At 33.0% G+C, this 22,469-nt stretch overlaps 1 protein-coding gene and 1 long non-coding RNA gene across 2 annotated transcripts; both read left to right on the top strand.

The window, feature by feature from the left end:
- The first annotated feature begins 265 nt into the window (after window positions 1-265).
- Window positions 266-2,995, top strand: LOC145070696 (uncharacterized). Its single transcript, XR_013690045.1, has 2 exons — window positions 266-543; window positions 2,493-2,995. It is a non-coding gene; the product is annotated as an uncharacterized LOC145070696 (long non-coding RNA).
- Window positions 2,996-4,108: 1,113 nt separating this feature from the next.
- On the top strand, window positions 4,109-18,324 carry LOC145069509 (LEAF RUST 10 DISEASE-RESISTANCE LOCUS RECEPTOR-LIKE PROTEIN KINASE-like 2.1). Its single transcript, XM_079016446.1, has 3 exons — window positions 4,109-4,904; window positions 16,696-16,725; window positions 16,960-18,324. The coding sequence occupies exons 1-3, from the start codon at window positions 4,133-4,135 to the stop codon at window positions 18,111-18,113; spliced, it is 1,956 nt and encodes a 651-aa protein (XP_078872572.1). The 5' UTR covers window positions 4,109-4,132; the 3' UTR covers window positions 18,114-18,324.
- The last annotated feature ends 4,145 nt before the right edge of the window (window positions 18,325-22,469 follow it).

The raw sequence follows: 22,469 nt of genomic DNA, 5'->3' as shown, positions 1-22,469 counted from the left end.
CATATCATACGCAAGTTTTTATTTTTTTTAATAGATAATTGTTTAAATTTCTATTTAGGTCTATTTTAATATGTGATTAAAAAGACCATAATTATATGCTGGTTATTAGTGAATAAAAAAAATTAACGTAAATAATTAAATCTTAAAAAAACTAATGGTAATGTCTTGGGCTTTTGCAATCCAAATAAAATTGAAATTTCAGCCAATAAACTTATAAATTTGAGCCCATAAATTAACCCAATTTTTTCTTCGAATCCGCACTTTAACCTACAATATCTGTTCTTTCTTCTTCTTCCCCATCGATCACGATTCCTCCTGTACCTACCTCTACTTATGTATCTCTTCCCCATCGGTGATGATTTCTATTTGTTTAATCGCCAGTCTCTACACCGACATGGTTTTGACACCAGAAAATTCCCTAATAACATCATATCATTGGAGATGCGACCTTCAACTTTGAAAATCAGACCGTATCCTTCAAGATTCGACCTTCGTCTCCATCAGGTCGAGAATTGGTTCGTTTGAAAATCAGACGACATCTTGGTAATCGATAATTACTTTACCTTCTTAATAATCGATTTTTTTCATTAATCTTATATTGTTTGTAAAAGATTATCTATAGTTGTTGACATATTATTTGTGCTAATAAGGTAAATTTATAATCATTATTGATTTTTTTTCATCAATATGCTCCTGGTTAGATGTGTATATGAAAATGGATAATAACTCCACCTTTTTAAATGTTGATTTTTTTTTCATTGATCTTTTCCTTTTCGTAAAATCCTATGCATAATTGTTGATATACTATTTGTGCTAATAAGGTAAATTGATAATCATTATTGAAAGTCGTCATTAATATTCTCCTATTTAGATATGTAATTGTTCATATATTTGGTATGATTTTGGGAGGCAAGTGGAGGTATGCCTATGGTGTCACAGTTTGCTATTATATCTACACATATATTTGATGATGGTATTTTCAACTCATCTACACATTCTATCAGTGGGTTTATGTTTTAGAACTTTAGTATAATTACAATGTTTTTTTTATCCTTTACTCAAACATGAAAACAAATAAATCATGTAATATAGCATTTGGAAATTAGTACAAGTATCTTCGTTTTTGCTCAAATGATGGTAAAAATCAAGTTTCCTAATGGACATTAACAACAATCGTATCTCTTGATAGTATTTAGTTTAGTACCTTCTTGCACCAACTTGCTCTTTGGAGAAATTGATGAACTTTTCTTATGATCCTTCAGCTCCAAGAACACCAACTATTACCTTTGTTCACTATACAATATTAAAAAATTAGTTAAGCAAAAAATATATTTGTATTATTAAAATTTTATTATTGTTGTTCCTTGTCCTCTTTTTTTATTTTAATTTTTTTTCCATAAGATCTTCAACATTAAAATTTAAAAAGGCAAGTTGTTAGCTATTTTTTGAGATGTAATTTATTAACTAATATTTGATCAACTATTTTTGTATAGAAATTACAGCCAAAAGGGACTATTAGAGTCACTTTAATATGTGGAACATCTCTTTTTTTTCTTTTAATTTTTTTATGCTCCAAAATATCAGTACATGCATTGGTTTTTTCGAATCTCCGTGCTAAATCTGAAGTAAAGGTAGCCTATTATTTTTTTCAAACCCCAATGGAAAAATACTTATGCATGGATGCTCATTATTCAACCACTTTTGGTCCATGTTTTTTTAATCTTTTTTAATTTAGATGTAGAGTTAATGCTTTTTGAAATTTTTTATTTTTATGAAGCATGTTCTAGCTTAGAAATATTGAGATTTATGTGAATAATGTTTAATCGATCATTTCCTAATCATCATATGTTTGCTCAAGAAAATACATATGTAGGATATTATGCTTGAAAGGTAATAATAACTTCTTGATTAATCTATAACATTACTCTTGGATTCCTGTAAAAGCTCATTCGGATTTTTTTTTTTTTACTTACTGATTGCAAAAAGAATAATAATAATAATAATAATAATAATAATAATAATAATAATAATAATAATAATAATAATAATTTGTTGAAAAACCCATTTGTTAAAAAAATTCATTTGTATCGTCTTACATCTGTTGAAAATTTCATTTGTTGAAAGGTTATTGTTGAAAAGTTCATTTTTTAAAAGCTATCTGTAACATTAGTATTGAAAAGTTTAATTGTTAAAAATTTTTATTTGTATCATTCTACATCTCTTGAAAAGTTCATTTAGCAGAAAGTTATATGACAGATTCATTTGTTTAAAAGTTCATTTTGTTTAAAAGTTATTTCGGTTGAAAAGTTCATTTGTATCATTTACATCTAATGAGAATATCATGTGTATGGTTTTAAAATCATGTAATAATTTGTTGAAAAGTTCATTTATATCATTTTAATTTTTACATGTGTAAAATAAAAACGATACAAATGATTTTTTTATATATTGAAGCAATGTGCAATCATGTTGATAATATTTGATTTTTCTAGGAGACGATAAACCTTTGAAAGAGATAAAGAGGTGCAAACAAACCATTACCTGGCTTCAACTATATTATCGAAAATATGGCACAAGGAGAAAGGCCAATGTAGATGGTTATCAAAAAAAATATAAAGTGGTGAAGCTACTTCTGGGAAAAAGAGAGGGAGAAAGAGATATAAGAGAGAAGATGAGGAGTATAAAAATGGTTATGGGTCTTCTGGTTTTAAAGTAGGTAAAAACCACCACTGATCCGTGTGAAATGTTTGTTTGTTTAAAATCCATCCTTTGATTCATCCTCTTAATGTTAAGATGTAATATCCTCCATTGGATTAGATAGTAACATAGGGGAAAGGCTATAAGATGACAATCTTGAGGAAGTGTTGTATTGTCAAACAAATCACCTTTTCTGTTAAGCTTTTATTTATTTTTTGTATTATATTTATATGTATGTATTGTATGCTATATAATGATATCTTGTATACTTATCCATGTTTTTATTTTCTTTTTATTTTGTATGTGTGTGAATGGGAGGGGTTTGGGTGGGGTAGGATTTGTGATGCATTGAAATGCTGTATCTTATAGTGTATAATATGTTTTTAAGATATCTTTTTTAAGAGATGCTTTTATATATATATATATATATATATATATAATATATATATATATATATATATATATATATATATATATATATATATATATATATATATAAAGTGTGATCCCATTACTTTCACGAGGGAACAATAAAAAGAAAAATAATATTGGGGTGACATACTACCACATCCACGCATCTTCTCATTGACTAAATTCACAATTTAATATATTAAAAATAATGAATCGACAATTTTAGAACAAATATAACAACGCAAACGACATGAACCAAAAACTTCAAAAAGTGTGTATCATTTTTCAGTAGACGAATCAAATTTGTGGAAACTCTCTCTAAAAGTAAAAGCCTAGTCTTGTATGAAATTTACGAGAAACCCTCAAATCTAAAATTTTATCTTGTGTTATACATACAGTCCGAGTGTTTTATAGTTGTTCTTCAACATTCCAAAAACCATGTCGAACCTTCTCCTCTCTCTTTCCCTATCCCTCCTCCTCTCCCCTCTTTTCTTCATTTCCATGGATGATCAATCAATTGATTTAAGTTACCCCAACTAGTAGCGGAACTAGAAACTTTTATATGGGAATACAAAAATTATCAATAAATATTCTATATGTAGTTATCATATTTAGAGCATTAAAAAATATGATATAATCTCTTTAGGTATGGGTACAATATCATAGAACATGCTTATAAATAATTTTTTTTATATATAAAATTACATAAAAATATATGTAAGAGTATATGTTTTTATAATTAATTAAGGGTTGTATTTGAAAAATTAAAAAAAAAATTCTTAAAAGACTAGTCTAAGTAGCTTTTCAAAAACCTAGTTTATAAACTATTTATGCTTACCAAACACGACAACATAAAAAAGTTCGAAAAATAAGCTAGCTTATCAGATAAGTATGACGCGCCAGAAAAAAATAATAATAATAATAATAAATAATAAATAAATAATGCAATAACACACTTCACCACGTGTTATAAATAGAATCCAGTGTTTGTAGTCGTTGTTTCAAGTTTTACATTCCAAAAACCATGTCTTGCCTTCTCCACTCGCTTTCCCTCTCTCTCCTCCTCCTCATCCTCTTCCCCTTCTTCTTCTTCATCTCCATGGCCGATCAATCTAATGATACGCGTTACCCCAGCTGCCTTTCATACAATTGCGCAAACCTCACAATCAGTTACCCTTTTTGGAGGCTCGACAGTGAAACCCCTACCCAGTTTTGCGGTTATGGAGGTTTTGGGATCAATTGCTCCAACAATGTTCCAGTTGTTTATTTCGGAAGCGATTCTTATTATATCCCTAACATAAACTACGAATCTAAGAGTATTGTCCTTGTGGACTACGACGTTTCTCCCGTCGTCCCCGCCGTCGTCTGCCCGAGGGTACGCCATAGCATTGATTGGGGAGATATGCCTTTCAATTTCTGGGGGCAAAACGTTAACCTAAGTTTTCACTTTAATTGCACCGGAGTACCTGATTTTGCAAGAGAAATACCGTGTTTGAGTACCTCTACTAATAAGTCGTGCGTTAATGATTTGAATTACGAGCCGGAGAATTTCAGTTGGACTGTGTACTCCTGCGATGATGAGGTGGTAACAACGGTGTTCGATGTATTCAGTTCAACAATGGCGCTGGAGACGGAGTTCAGTAGAGCCTTAAGACAAGGATTTGAGCTAAAATGGGGGAGGATGGAGGACTGCCAAAAGTGTGAGGAGTCCGGTGGGCGCTGCGGTCATAATAACAGTACGACGGAGTTAATGTGTTTTTGCTCCGGTGGTGCGATCACTATGGCTCATTGTAAAGGTACCTTCGTTGAAACTCCTCGCTTCATGTTAAATTCCATATCTACCCCTGTTAAAACAGCAAATTTACATCTTCGGAAGACATTATCAGCCGTGGGACGTGGCAAAATTGTATCGGATAATCTGGAAAAAAACTTTTGCTAGTTAATAACACTAGTAGTTTCAACCGACTTTTTTTTTTGATGCTAAAATTAAAATTAATATTTATATCTTCTAAATTACAATGTTTATTATGTAAATGAGAAAAAAAATAGAAAATTATTATTATATAAATAAATTTAACTTTAATAATAATATTAATAACCCATTCCATTTTCATATAATTTATCGTAAACTTTAAATTCAAGTTAAAATTGAATAGTCAACGATACGAAAAGTCAAAACTAGCAAGCTAGACGTTTTTTTAATAGTAGTATCCGTCTCCATGGAAATTTCAAGCTACCAGCCTACCACACTTCTATTGACCATCCATACCTTCAATTTATCTGCCCAATCTTCATCTCAACCTCTACATCTTTTCGACGATGTTTCCTTTACTCATCATCTTCATTCTATTCCCAATTCTTTCTCTCGCAAACATCCAGCAATTTTCTGACTGTTCAACTGGGCTCTACACTTGTGGTCAGGCAATCTCATATATCAGCTATCCGTTTTGGGGAAATGGTCGTCCTTCTTACTGTGGTCTTGAGGGATTCGGTTACTTGCAGAGAAGACAACGTCACCACTCTCCAAATCGTCAACACAACGTTCCGGTACATTGTGTTTAGTTACGTTCCCGATGATTCTCTGATTCTAGGGTTACACTTTTCGTGTCTGGAGGATGTGGTTCGGTCTACTCCGAATAGGAACAGATTTAATTGTTCCGGTGAGGAAGACGATAGTTTCTTTGACAATCAACGCACTACTGTAGTGGAGCGTTGTGAGCGTTTCGAGTACTGCATATGATCAGTTTAACCGGAGTGAAATGATGCCGTTGGAGAAGTTGTTTTGGATGGGTTTTTTAATGGAGTTTAGGGTGGACGGCGGAAGAAATTTCTCCTGGTGGGAGAGCTCCGGTGGGACGTGTTGGTCCAATTTGGATTCCTCCAGCCCTTCTTGCATTTGCCTAGCTCGATGATGTTTCCCGCTTGGTATGCTGTTCAGATTTGTCGGTTGCTCAGTTTTCACTGATATTTCTGTAGATTTTTTAATTTGCAGTTGATAAAAAATAACGATGACTAATAGTTTACCAACTTACTTGTCTAACGAAGAATGTTAAACAACGTCGAGTACAAATATGAACAAAACGGTGCGTTAGAACTCCACAAAAACCTTTTATATAATTTTACCAAACTCCTATTTGTGTGAGGTTTTTTTTTATTATTATTATTTTTTTTTTATATCCAGTTATTCATGGAGTATTAGATCAGTGGTGGATTCAGATCAATGTAAGGGGTATCCCCAATAAGTAAATGGGTATCCATGACAAAAAAAAATCGTGTAATACACAATAAGAAAAAAAAATTTCAGAAAAAATTACACTACTAAATTTTTTTTTAGGGATATCCCGGGCTACCATGGGAAACGTAGTAGATCCGCCTATGTATTAGGCTAACTGATGTACCTACACCACTAAGACCGAGGTGGATGTCGAAACTCACCTCATTGTTTCCATGTCACATGATCCTTTCTTCCGCTTTTCTTTCTCTCACCAAAAATCATGGAAAACTTTTTATTTTTTGTTTTTGTTTTTTGTTAAATAAAATTAATTGATTTTGATGATTTATAAATTTTAATTAAAAATGAAAACCAATTCATTAATTAAAATAACATTAAAAGATACATTAAAATAAGCAATATCAAAAATAAAATAAAAAAACTACTAGAGAACAACAAATATTAAAAAACTAAAACCTAGAAAACATAATTAATATCTCAATTAAAAAAAAACAAAATACACCACTCGTAATCACTGTCCTCGGCATCGACCTCATCGTTATTGTCGTTCTCATCAATGTCATTTTCGTCATCCGAGTCCTCGCTCTCAACGAATATATCCGAACCATCATTTGATTCGTCAAACAAATCATCGTGTCAATACTCTGTCGGTGGTTGAATATAAGCCTTATAAACATGCTCCACAAAATCAGCACGAATGACGTAATGAATGTCGTGATTATGTGGTTCTCTTCTATTTGCCCTATACTCTTGCGTATCAACGACTACTTTTTCGACATTTGACAAAACTTCGTTTTTTTATTTTTTTTATTTTTTATAGAAATATCGCTCTTCCTTCATCTTCAAGAATCATATTATGCAATATGATGAATGCATACATTACGTGTTGCAACATTCTCACTTCATATGACCATGTCCCGACTGCTAGTACTTGCCAACCTTCTCACTTCATTTGGCACCACCATTCCCGCACCGACGGTGGGGTGTTCCGGAGAGCAGGAAGAACTCCCGCACTCCTTCCCTTGCCCACACCGTCCGACCTAATATGGTGGATGCCACCCATCACCTACACAACCATTAAAAAGGGCGTATACCCACAACATCACCACTCCAAATCAACAACACAACATTCTGCATCGGTAAACAATACTAAACTCACCCTTGCCTGTGATGATCTCTGGGAGGGTACTCAACCGAATGCTTGTTCATTGAAACCGAATAAATCGCTTACCGATACCACGTTTCAGTCCACTTTTTTTAGTTACGTTCCCGATGGATCTCTTTTGCTAGGCTATACTTTTTTTGTCTGGAAGATGTTGTTAGGTCGATTCCAAATAGGAACATGCTTAATTGTCCTGGTAAATGGTAATGAAGATGGGAGACTTAGTTTCATTGGGAATCGATCAATTGTTGTAGGGGAGGGATGTGAGTGTGTGATTGGAGTGCCGGTTTTGAGGACAACGTTTGAGGGTTTTAATCGGAGTGAAACAACGCCGTTGCATGAGTTGTTGTCGATGGGTTTTCAGATGGAGTACAGGGTGGACGGCGGCGGAATTTGCTCCCAGTGTCAGTCCTCCGGTGGGTCGTGTTGGTCCGATTCGAATTCCTTGGTCTCCGTAACCCTTCTTGGCATTTGCCCCGATGGTGTTTCCCTCTTGGTATGCGGCTCAGTTTGTCGCCTAGCTCAAATTTCTTTGATTATTTCGTTAGAGTTTTTAGCAGTTGATCAAAAATAACAATGACGAAGTTATACATAAAGTAGTTACAACGAAGAATGTTAAATAAGGATCAAAGCTGAATAAGACATTGAGAGGAACAAATATGAACAAACGGTGGGTTGATATCTTCAAAAACGTTTTATATTATTTTACCAAACTTGTATTTGTTTGAGTTTTTCTGCATCGAGTAATCCATCAACTTACTTTGTTGACTATTTTATAAAAATCATTTATATGGATGCTTGAGTAGATAAAGAGAAATCTCAATTTGTAATTAATAATAGGATATGTACTAGACTGTAATGAAGTTAACAGTTACAACTACGAGTTAAGAATTACAATTATGAACATATTTCTTTAAAATTGCGTATGACTATAATGAACTTATGAATTACTAATATGAGAATGTTACTGCATAGTTAAGTAGACTTAACGAACAAAAGAATTAGAAAAATGAACGTATTTCTTTAAAATTGAGATGTTTGATGTGTGATCAAATAGGGATTCAAAATCATTGAGTGTACAATTAACTTTGATATTTCATGAACATACCTGAAGAAAAAAATTAATTATAAGTAATTGCAAAACACGCTATGTGCTAGAGGTGCGCATTTGGACCGAACTGGTTTTGGAGAATATTGTAGATCGTGGACCGGACCGGATGAGTCGTGTCCGGGTTTTCCGGTTCTTGGACCCGTTTGGACCGGTACAACTTTAATTGTATAGATTACAAGTCGTTAAAATAAATTTTTGGATTTGATAGAACTCGTTAAAACAAATATGTTATTAGGTTTGATATGATGCAACTTGTGAAAATGATTACATTTCCATTTCATGCATAACTAATCTACATTGATGTTATAATATTATAACTTACAAAATTAATTTTCCAAATAAAAGCAACTAATATACAAATTCAAGTTCACCAAGATCCCTTTCATATGATTTATCTGTCAAAAATACATAAAATTCAGAATTATAGTCTAAAATAATAGTTAAAAAATTAAAATATTTCAGCTTTGATAGCTCTACTTTGAAGGATTGTAACTCAGTGGATATATACCAAAATAAACAAAATTATAGTCTAAATTCATCTACAAATTGTAAACTAAATGTTGGAAAAAACCAGAGGTCAATCCGGCTTAAAACGAATGAATTATGGGTGTTTAAAAAATGTCACAGATTACAAAATCTTGTTGAAAAACTGAATTTTTTCAGCTTTGATAGTTCTATTTTGAAGGATTCTAACTCAGTGGATATATACCAAAATAAACAAAATTATAGTCTAAATTCATCTACAAACTGTAAACTAAATGTTGGAAAAAACCGCAGGTCAATCCGATTTAAAATGAATGAGTTATGGGTGTTTAAAAAATGTCACATAAATCTTAAACATGTCCAACCGGTTTTAAACCCGGTAAAAACCGGACCGAACCGGAAAAAAAACCAGACCGGACCGGATAGAAATCTTAGCACTGAGAACCGGCCCGAGTGTCCAAAAAAAGGTCCGGTCCGGTCCGGTCCACCAGTCCAAATGCTCACCCTTACTATGTGTCATTTCTGGCAACCTTACACTAAATGTATATAGTATACTTCAATTTTGAATTATGTTATTATAAATTTAAATTATTTTGAGGAAAAAAAGAATATTATTTTAATGATTGAATGTGTCAAGGTGAAGGTCGTTACTTGGTACCTTAAAGTCTATAGATCTATCTAATAATGTTCCAATAAATATTATATTATTTTGACGAAAAAATGTTGAATGTTATTTTGACAAATAATGATGATTGCGTCAACGCGGAGATCACTCGTGGTGTCATAAAATCTATAGGTCTACATGAAAAGAAAATAAGGTTTAGGTAATCCGCTACCCCCTTCCTATTTATTATCCCCTCCCTATTGATTGATTGAATGTTTTGTTATATATATATATATATATATATATATATATATATATATATATATATATATATATATATATATATATATATATATATATATATATATATATATATATATATATATATATATAGGGTAAAGTGAATATACCTAACAACCTTATATAAGCTTAGGTACCTAACCACATTATACTACATTGTTTTGCATTATATTTCCATTGCAATCGTCTAAGGTTCTTAAACTTCAACCCTTAACTTGATTTAATTCCAAGATTTTTAGACATTTACCATTATATTCTTCCTACACCATTTGATTTGTAACGGTAGTATATGAACCCCACCAGGGGGTTTCCGATAGAAAGACGTCATTAGAAGGAAGATAATGGTGAAAGTCCAAAGATTTTGGAAGCAATTAAGTTATGAGGTTGAATTTTAAGAACTTTGGGTGATTATAATGCAAATATGATACAAAATTACGTAGTATGATGTGGTTAGGTACCTAAACTTATATAAGGTTGTTAAGTATATTCACTTTACCCATATATATATATATATATATATATATATATATATATATATATATATATATATATATATAAGGTTAGGTTCATGTGAGACGGCCTAATTTTGTGAGACCGTGAGATGCGTTTTTTTTTTTTTTTTTTAATTTTTTTAATTTTTTTAGTTAATTCAAGTTCCAAAAATAATATTTAAAAAAAGAATTTTTTGATTTTTCCATTTATTTTGCATTTTAAAATTATTTTTAGAATATGTACAATGTAATATTCTAGGGTAAATTACACCAATCTTCCCTCGTGCACATGCCAAAAAGCGTGTTTAGTCCCTATTTTCAAAAATTAACTCGGACCATCCCTTGTTTGGTTAAAACTTTCACGATTCATCCCTCATTAATTTAATTTTGCACTCTTCATCCCTTACAATACATGAAATGACTATTATGCCCTTTTGGTATTTCTTTTCCAATTAATTTAATGTTCTTATTATTTTTAATTAAAAAAAGATAAATACTATGACCCATTTCATCTCTTTATTTCCTTTCCAATTCATTTAATGTTCTTCAAGATCCCGATCTCCATCTTCGTTAATAAATCCGGTTCCAGACACCACCTCCGGTCATCATCTCCGTCCATAGTCTTAGTCTCTGGTAACAGCTCCGGTCACCATCTCTATCCATAAACTCGAAGCTGCTACTCAAATGCGAAACATAAATCCAATCTACAAATCAAACCCAAAACCAAAATATAACCTCAAATTCAAATGTAAATCCAAAATCAAACCTGCAAATTCAAAGTCAAATCCAAAACCAAAATCCCTAATGAAAAAATCATAAGTTGTTGTGTTTTGCTCATCTGAATCTTATGCGATTTTGGAAAACGAAGCATTGGTTTCAGATATGGATGAAGTTCTGTTGGCCGGTGAAGTTAAGGTTTGAAATCAGAGATTTTTAGATTTCTGGTGCGAAAGTTCAATTAGGGAGTGTACACGACGGAATTCCACACGCAGTGACGCCGAAGTTCCATGTTGTCCACCTTCGATCAGTCGTAGCCTTTCTGGCGAACGATTACCGATGCAAAAGTTCTGTCCTTTTGTGAATCCGACGACGTCGACGGTCTGAAATCATAGATTTTCAGATTTCAATCGTCGTCTAGCAAAAGATTTTGGGGTTTTAGATCTCAACGAGTGACTCCAATCTTCCATGTCTTTAATCGTTTACCAAGACCTCATCTTTATCAACTTCTCTCGCCGGAAAAGTAGTGAGAGACGGAGGAGAATCGGCGCCGGAGCAGAGAGATGTAGAGTAGTCTGCCATTTTTGTTTTAAGGGAGTTGGGGACGAAGGCAAACAGGGGAAAGGGAAACGAGAGGGGCGGGTTAGTAGGAAGTTTTTTTTTTTTTTTTTTTTATTTTTTTTTATTTTCTTTTTCTTTAATTTAAAAATGATAAATAAATAAAAGAAAATTAATAAAGAAATTATTAAGGGTAAAATGGTCTTTTTATATCCAAAGGGATGAAGTGTGCAAGTTTTAAACAAACGAGGGACGGTCCGAGTTAATTTTTGAAAATAGGGACTAAACACGTTTTTTGACATGTGCACGAGGGATGATTGGTGTAATTTACCTAATATTCTATTTAGAATATTTCACGTATTTTTCAAAAAAAATAGGATTTTTTTTTTTAATTTTTTTTAGTTAATTCAAGTTCCGAAAATAATATTTAAAGAAAGAATTTTTAGATTTTTCCATTTATTTTGCATTTTAAAATTATTTTTTAGAATATGTCAGTGTAATATTCTATTTAGAATATTTCACGTATTTTTCAAAAAAAAAACGGGATCTTTTTTTATTTTATTTTTATTTATTTATTATTTTTTTTAGTTAATTCAAGTTCCGAAAATAATATTTAAAAAAAGAATTTTTGGATTTTTCCATTTATTTTGCATTTTACAAGTATTTTTAGATTTGGTCTCACGGTTTCACAAAATTAGAATGGTCTCAAATGAACCTGAACCTATATATATATATATATATATATATATATATATATATATATATTAAATCTATAATTAAATAAATATATATTTTAATAAATATTATTACAAATAAAAAGACAACCGTAAATACTTAATCAACATTGTAATTAAATTCTCAAACATTGCAAATAAATATAAGTTATTTTTTAAGGACCAAAAAATTAAAATACTTAAAACATAAAATATTAAAATAACACTAAAATATATATATATATATATATATATATATATATATATATATATATATATATATATATATATATATATATATTAAAAATGCAATTAAAGAAAAAGAATGAAATAATAGAAAAAATTACATTTGGATTGGACATAAAGTGAATAGAAATAGGTGATGGGGTGGCAAAGCAACAGGACCTAAGAAAATGACATTATAGGATAATGACTTAAAATGATAATATATTTTTGATTTGTACGTATTTAGTAATTAATTTTGTTATTGATTTTTTTTTTCATATTTTCCCATTGAACTTGTTGTATTATTCAAAAAACATCCTTATAACATACAATCATAGCTCCGATGAGGTTCTGGTCATCTTTTCCGATGAGTTTTGTTGACTTTGAAATTTTTTGGGGATTTTTTGGAACTAAAAGGATCCACCTCCATCATCTTTAGGAACCACAACCCACAACCTTAACCCTTCTCCATCACCACCATACCCTTATTATACCTCCGTCAGCGATCTTCATCACAACCAAACACCACCTACCCTAACACCATGCTTATTTCTCCATCCTAGCCTACACAACCCACCATCCTAGCACCTATAAAGTAATAAGAAAAATAAGTGTAGACCATACACCTATTTTTGGGTTGAACCCTTCTTCCACCATTACCTCCACCATCATCCTCTATCATACACATAGCCACCATCCCCGTCTAGCCAACACCTTCAACACCATTTCATTGCATTCCATTGCATTCCATTGCTCACATCCCACTAGGTACGTATGATTTCATTTGGATCATCCAAGAATAACAATTCAGAAAATGAGGGACTGAAAAAATAGAGTTGATATATCATGTACTAGATATAATTAATATGGTAGTGTATAACTAATTTCGTTGCTTCAACGTTTTGAAATGGCCATTAGATTATATTGGAGGGAAGTGAGATGAGGTGGTGTTTTCTTGACTTTTGTCATTGTTTGATTCAGAAAAAGTGAGAGGGTGAGTGGGTATAGTGGGCCTCATTTAGTTTCTAATAAACTTAAGTATTAAAACAATTTCATATTTTGGAGAAAACAAATTTTAGGGGTATAAAAGTCATTTTATGTTGGTAGGGATCAAAATCACTAAAATATTCAAATTTGGACAACTAATGCAATACCAAAGTTTTTTTGGATTGAAACCACAAAAAATGACAATCACATGGACTATTTTTGTAGTTCACTCTGTTTTTATATTGAATTAGGTTTCTTAGAATGTCCTCCATGTTGTTGAACCCCAAGACTGTTTTCGATATGCGCCATTATAATTGTTAGCCAAACATGTTAATATACCATTTGGTCTTACACTTCTTCACTCGATCTTCACATGAGCATGTATACACTTCTCCACTCGAGTATATAATATTCACACTACTTCACTAGAACATGTCTTCCCTACCATTATAACAAAGCATGTGTACCTTTCTATTCTAGAAATGGTAGATACGAATGAAAATCTCAACGAAACTAGGTTTAGTTGCACATAATTTATACTTAGATTGCATAGTATTTCAACATTACAACGATAAGAGCAAACAACCTTCTGCACTTTATGGGGATTTGATCATGTTATTCGGATCCATAACACACATATGTGCATGCATGCCACACTCCCATGTTTAGGTGAAATTTAAGGTGAATGAAGTTTTACGATCATTAGAATCTATATACATATAAATCCACTTATTTTTCACTCGTCCACCAATGTTGGATGGTTCAAAAGCCATTATACCACTTAACCAACCCTTTTAATAAGCATACTTTGGTGATTAGTTTATCATTCATTTGAGTTAAAATTTGGACATTTAATATGCCAACACAAAGATACGACAATAGAAAACAAAAATGTATAACCATTTACCCTTTTATGAATGTATAATGTTCATATATTTTTTTCAAACTTTGGAAAAACCCAATTTTGGAAAATAGGTAAACTCGTCTTTCTAACATAATGGGTTTTAAGATAGTAAAATTTTAAGATATATATATATATATATATATATATATATATATATATATATATATATATATATATATATAGAGAGAGAGAGAGAGAGAGAGAGAGAGTCCATGTTTTACTCTTCAAAAGAGCCTCATTGAGATAGGGTAGAGTTTAACATATATAGAGACATATGAGAATGTGTCTAGCCGATGTGGAACACACTAATACTCCTTCATAGAATAGGCTACGAGGTTATAAGCCATGAGGAGCTAGCTTTCGGTCTAATATTGTGTAAGATATATGTGGAGTTCATGGTTTTACTCTCCAAAAGATCCCTTATAGAGAGGGTAGACTCCATGTTAGTGTATCCAATATCGGTAAGACGCATTCCGATATGCCATTATATATGTTGGAGTTTCTCTCTCTTCGTAAGGTTCTTTTGGAGATAATCCAAAGACTCCACGTATATCTTACACGTTATTAGATTCAACATACAACACCACTAGCATAGCAAATGATTGTCGATCCTCAGATAGAGTCTTCGTCTGAGTGGTGTTTGTCAGTGGCGAGTCTGGAACTATAAATCACATGGTTCACGATTTAATTGAAACCGACAGAAAATGAAAAAGAAATAATAAAAAAAACTACTTGCGGGTCCGGTTCATGTCATATTAACATGATATAAAATGTAAAAAAAACAAAAATAAAAAGTATTACTTTTGCTAGTATGCTCTTTTAATTTCAATCTCTCTAATTCACATGATAAAGTTTCATACTTGGTCGTTATGTCAACAGCTAGTGAACTTAAACCAACTTTTATATGTTTATGTTGATCATTATCTTCTTCTACTTTTATTTATCATTCATTTAAAAAAACTTTAATAATGACATTTTTTATTTTAATTTCTAAAACAAATGGCAATTAACTAACACAATTCTAAAACTTGGAAGTGAATGTAATTAAAAAAGTCCAAAGAACCAGTTGCCAAAATCATTGACAAATTCGCCCATGTTAGTGTGAACTTATCAAACGTTTCGAATTTGGAAGTGAATTTTAAAAAAAGTTTTAAACAAAGACCAAAAAGATGAAAAATGTATTTTCAAATTGTCAAATGCATTAAGAAAATAGCCTCTTTTAATCAAATAATAAAGGTCTTGGAATTTGGAACTTGGAAAACAATAAACAATTGTCATTTATCAAATACATTAACAAAATGGCCAACCTCAATGAATCGGTAAAAATATTCAATTAAGAATGAACATTAGATGTGATTAATTAAAACGTAATTAAACAAAGTTACAAAGACCTTAAACCAATGGCAAAAGTAGTACAATTTTGAATTGAGAATTGTACAAATCTATCAGAGTGTGAGTCTGGTCAGTCGGTGGTGTTGTAGGAATAAGGCAGGCGGCCGACATGAGTCGGTTGGTTGATGGTGCTGAGAGTGTTTAGTGCATCAATCACATTCACAACAACCTTCAAAATCGTTTTAATTTTCCATATTTTTTTCCCTTTTCTGTTTAATTACAAATTTTTAATAGGCCATTGTTTTTTTTAGCTTACTAGACATGGATCCGCTATTTGATTGGGTATTCCTTCTAAATATGAGGTAGTTCACTCAAAATTTGTAAGTTGGGTCATAATTATTTTATTAAATAAATCTATATAATGTAAAAAATTAGGTGGGTTAGAGGACCCACCTTCATCAAACATAAATTCGTTATTGATGTTAGTGTAGCACACATCAATGCGACAAGGTCCTATATGTCACTATATATGTCGGACTTTACCCTCACTCCACAAGGTGTTTTTTGGAGACCAAACTAGTAATTCTACATATATCAGACATATGAGACATATGGGGCAATATCTAGCTAATGTGGGACATACGAACTATTCCTTCTAAAAAGGTAATAAACCAAAGGTAATCTGTATGTGTCTAAAAAGAATTAAGGAAAGAACATTTCATGTTGTAGTAAGCAAGAACTAATATAACTTTTTTGTTGGTTTTGCAGGGTCCGGAACTAATTGGACGTTAAAACTTGGTAAGTTTTTACAATTATCTTATATGATTTAATTTAGGATTTACAAAAAGGTTGTCGTCATTGGAGATTTATGTTGCCGAAACTAAAAGTATTTGTATCCTCAAAGGAAATTCGAAAAGGAAAAAAAGACAATGTTTGTGGACACACGTTGTTGGCTTGGCATTAAAGTTATTATAAGATTAGAAGGTTTTCTAGGTGTTTTAACTAAAACAATAAACTTTTTCTTTGTCGCAGTTCTCGGAATTGTATCAGCATTTATGACGATTACGTTGGTACTCATAGTATATTGCATTAGCAAATTCTCACCAAGCAATTGTGTTGCATTATTTAAGCATCAAACTGAGGACGAAAAAAGTGTTGAGGCCTTTGTCATACAATATGGATCCTTAAGTACAAAAAGATACACTTATGCTCATATTAAGAAGATGACAAATTCATTTAGAGTCAAATTAGGACAAGGAGGTTTTGGTACCGTGTTTAAAGGAAAGCTATCGGATGGACGTCCTGTGGCAGTAAAAGTTTTAAACTCATCGAAAGCAAGTGGACAAGAATTTATAAACGAAGTTGCAAGCATTGGTAGAACTTCTCATATTAATATAGTTACTCTTTTGGGATTTTGTTTTGACTCTAAAAAAAGAGCTCTCGTATATGAGTTCATGCCAAATGGATCATTAGAAAAGTTTATACATGGTCATGTTCCTCTAAACACAAGAGAGCATATAGGAGTACAGAAGTTGTTTGATGTAGCCCTTGGAATAGCACGAGGTCTTGACTACTTGCATCGTGGCTGCAACACTCGAATTTTGCATCTTGATATAAAGCCACATAATATCCTCCTTGACGAAGATTTTTGCCCTAAGATAGCAGATTTTGGGCTTGCAAAATTATACTCTAGGAAAGAGAGTATTGTTTCCATGATTGAGGCTAGAGGCACCATTGGGTATATTGCCCCTGAAGTTTTTAATAGAAGCTTTGGAGGAGTCTCCCATAAGGCTGATGTTTATAGTTATGGGATGTTGATACTAGAAATGGTTGGAGGAAGGAAAAATGTTGACGCTGGTGTTGGTTCTGGGCATACGAGTGAGATATATTTTCCTTATTGGATTTACAACCGCCTAAAGAAGGAAGAATTCGTATTAGATGGTATAATAAGTGTAGAGGAAAATGATTATGCTAGAAAGATGACAATAGTTGGTTTATGGTGTATACAAACTGATCCAAAGCAAAGGCCGTCAATTAATGAAGTGATTGAAATGTTAGAAGGAAGCTTGCAGGCATTGGCAATTCCACCAAAACCGTTCTTTTCTTCTCCTCCACGATCACCACCCACCGCATTTAGCACATCGCAAGAAGTGAGCGGTGAGTACTGTATTTCACAAATGACATGATATATTAACACAATCAAACTGTATTTTTATATGATAGCTCCACATTTTCTATAGAGGGAAAGTGTGATGTAAAATTTATAATTTTCTAACGATTGGAGGTATCTTCCTATGCTTTAAGTTTTTTTTCAAACACTTTTTGTGGTTCATTACGACATCTTCAATTGTGAAAATAGCCTGCATAGGTTGTATTGTAAAACATGTCATTACAGTATTATATGATAGCAAAACAACGGAAATATATATATATATATATACACACACACACACACACACACACACAGAGAGAGAGAGAGAGAGAGAGAGAGAGAGAGAGAGAGAGAGAGAGAGAGAGAGAGAGAGAGAGAGAGAGAGAGAGAGAGAGAGAGAGAGAGAGAACCATAATTAACCAATGAACCAAGGAACCAATCTTTTTTTCAACATTTAGAACTTATTTTTTATCAAAAAAAAAAAAAAAACTAAAAATACAGAAATTCTTAACTTTGTATTTTTTTTTCCAATGACATAAAATTCGAATTTTCTTTTTCTTTTCGTCAAATTCACAATGTAAATCTTTGAAAATTCACAATATGAATCTAAATTCACTCGGTGAATCTGAAAATTATTTTTCACATTCACAATGTTAAGTTATGAATTTAGATATTTTGGATTTTTTTCGATAAAGAATAAGCTCTAGAACTTGAAAAAAAGATTTGGTTTCTTGGAGAACCAATATATATATATATATATATATATATATATATATATATATATATATATATATATATATATATATATATATATATATATATAAGAACAAAACCAAGCAAAATTTTGAAGTCTTGTTTACACATTTATACAATAAACTATAAAATAAGAATGGAAATTCCTTGAACCACCTGTCATTATGCACACATTTGTGAACGATGTGCTCCAAATTTTCTGATACTGATTGGTTTTTGTACAACGATTCTTGAAATTTTGTTGCAAATAATCAATTTTAGTTGGTTAAAAATACAGAAATCAGTTTTTTATGTAGAAACTTCTTATATATGATGAAATATGTGGAAAACCTCTCTATTAGGGTTACGTGTATTGAGTACTATAAATAAGATACATAATACACAAGGGCCCTTGTACTATACAAAAGGAAATAAAACAGCCAAAAGTATAATCTGTTTAACACACCCCTGTAATTTGAACTAGGGGATCTCTAATGTTCAAACTATCTCTAAAATTAAGCAACAACTGAGTAGGTAAGCCCTTTGTAAACATGTCTACAAACTGATATGCTGATGGAACATGCAAAACACGCATATGATCAATCACAACACGTTCCCTAACAAAATGTAAATCTATTTCCACATGCTAGGTTCTTTTGTGCTGAATAGGGTTGGATGCTAGATACATGACATTGACATTATCACAGAAGACAATTATGGCACAAGAAAGCGGACATGATAATTCGAGGAGAAAATTAAGATGCGTCTAAGGGCATGGAGATGCGGAGCACGCGGGTCATGCATATAGAGGTAGACTTGCTGTACGGCATACACAATATCAGGACGAGTAAAAGTCAAATATTGCAAAGCTCCAACAAGACTTCGATAGAGAGGAGGGGGGGTCAGAGACTAGCTCGCCCCCAGTAACGAGCTTGCTTTTGGTATCAGCTGGGGTACTATAGGGATTACAAGTAGCCATATCAGCACGAGACAAAATCTCCTGAGCAAAGGTAGATTGAGATAAGAAAAGACCAGAGGAGTTGTGGGTGGTAGCAATACCTAGAAATAAAGAGAGAGAGAACCGAGATCAGACATAGGAAATTCAGACAAAAGCTGAGAAATAACTGTGGATATGAGAGTGGGAGAGGAAGCAGTGGGAATTATGTCATCAACATAGAGAAGGAGGTAGATAGTCTCAAAACCATGATGAAAAGTGAAAAGAGAGCTATCAGACCTACTGCTTAGAAAGCCAAGAGTGGAGAGATAGACTGTGAAGCGTTGGTACCATGTGCAGGGAGCTTGTTTTAGCCTATAGGGGGCTTTGCGAAGACGACATACATGATCATGGAATCTATTGATTACATAGCCAGGGGCTGACGCATGTAGACAGTCTCAACAAGATCATCATGAAGGAAAGCATTTTTAACATCTAGTTGATGAATTGGCCAACTTTAGGAGATGGTGATACTGAGAATGGTACAGATGGTTGCTGGTTTGACAACAGGATTGAACGTGTCGTCAAAGTCCAGACCATGCTGCTAAGAAAAACCTTGGAGAACAAGACAACCTTTGTAACGATCAAGACGCCCTTGGCTATCAAATTTTCAATGATACAGCCAACGACAACCAACAATATTAGTAGAGAGAGGTTTTGGAACAAGATCCCATGTGTGATTGGAAAGAAGAGCAGGCATCTCAAAATTCATGGCAGTACGCCAGTGTGGGTCACACATTGGAAAGAAGAGCAGGCATCTCAGAATTCATGGCAACATGCCAGTGTGGGTCACACATGGCCTGAGTAGTGGTCGAGGGATGGGAGAGATGTCGGGGGTAGCAGCTAGATTGAATATTTGTTTTGGTCGAAGAGAGCCATTGCGAGAACTAGTAACCATCGAATGACCAAAGGAAGGTGGAGGAGATGATGTAACTGGTGAGGATGCAGAGGGATCATTGGTCGATGGTTGACCTTGGATGACCGGAGTCGAGGAGGTCGTGGTAGTAGGTTGAGGAGGCGTGGATAGGGAAGATAGAGAGGGAGTGGACTCATCATAGTTAAATGAGTTATAGTCGGATGAGGAGAGGTAGGATGAAAGTCAGAGTAAGGAAAATAAGATTCATCAAAGATGACATGACGAGATAGAATAACTTTTTGAGTGATGAGGTCTAAACACCGATAGCTACGATGGTCGGTGCATGGGCCAAGATACACACAAGCAGAGGAGCGAGGTACTAGCATATGAGGAATAGTGGAAGATGTATTAGGGTAGCAAAGACACCCAAAGACTTGAAGGTGTTTATAAGATGGAGAGACACCAAAGAGAATTTCGAAAGGAGTTTTAAATTGAAGAGTGGTGGTGGGAAGGAGGTAGAATGTGTGAACAGACGATAAAAAAGCGTCAGCCCAAAATTTAGGGAGGGGGGGGGGGGGGGGGAGGGAAGGGAGGCCTGAATTAACGAGGTATGCATGATGTTATAAATAGTGTGAATGGCATGCTCAATCTTTTCGTTTTGTTGAGAGGTATACAGACATGAGAATCAGATTTTGATGCCATGATTTTTAAAAAAATCTAAGAGTGGTTGATTATTAAATTCACGGCCATTATCGCATTGAAAAAGTTTGATGTCCGTTTTAAAGTGATTAATAACATAGGAACGAAAACTTTTAAAAACAGAAAAAGAACTCCAGATTTAGAGCGTAAAGGAAATGCCCATAAGAAATGTGAGAAATCATCCAAGAATAGAATATAATATTTAAAACCACTAAACTAGGGATAGGAGAAGTCCATAAATTAGAATGTATAAGTTCAAACACACGAGATGTTTCAGTACATGATAGAGAAAATGGTAAATGACAATGTTTTTCTAATTGGCAAGCATGACATAAAGATGAGTTCTGAATGGAACATGAAATGAAATTAAGAGACTTAAAAAACTGAAAAATAGATTGTGCAAGATGACCAAGCCGACGATGCCATGTGTCAAAGGAAACAACAACATGAGCGGAAGCAGAGACAGGCGGGACAGATGAAGGAAGCACAAGATACAAATCATGATGATCGCTATTGCAACGTTGAAGAAAAGAATATGTTTTAAGATCCTTCACAGTGAAACCAAAAGGTTCAAACTTAACAGAAACAGGATTATCAATAGTAAAGAGACGAACAAAAATGTGGTTTTTTAATAATTTTGTCAGAGACAAGAACATTGTGGAAGGAAAAACTATTATTAGAGAATGGAAAACAGGTTTGACCGATGCATTGAACGAGAATAATAGCACCATTACCAACCATAATGAATTTACAATTACACGGAATAAGGGAGTGCATTATACCTTGATTGAAAGTCATGCACAAACTTGCTCCGGAATCCATGTAGTAATTGTTGTCTTGAGGAGGTTAAACTGACATTGCTTGAAAAACAGAAGCGAGATATGTGAATTATTGTTGACCATTTTGAGAGGCAAGACCCCTAAACACAGTGTGACTTGGATGCTGAATAGGGTGCTGATGTGGACTAATTTGTTAAGAAAAAACGGGTTGCATTGGAGCCGGAGTTTGATGTGGGTGCTGTCCAAAAAATAGAGGCTGCAGAGGTGGCTAGAGAGGGTTGAAATAGTTACCGGGGAGTTGCTGTTGAGGCCCGAAGGATGCATAACTGA

The sequence above is a fragment of the Lactuca serriola genome, chromosome 8 (genome assembly GCF_051521515.1).
Source record: "Lactuca serriola cultivar US96UC23 chromosome 8, Lser_US96UC23_V15, whole genome shotgun sequence".
In the NCBI taxonomy this organism is placed as follows: Eukaryota; Viridiplantae; Streptophyta; class Magnoliopsida; order Asterales; family Asteraceae; genus Lactuca; species Lactuca serriola.
Note: the sequence above shows the minus strand (reverse complement) of the source record. Positions and strands in the feature narration are given on the sequence as shown.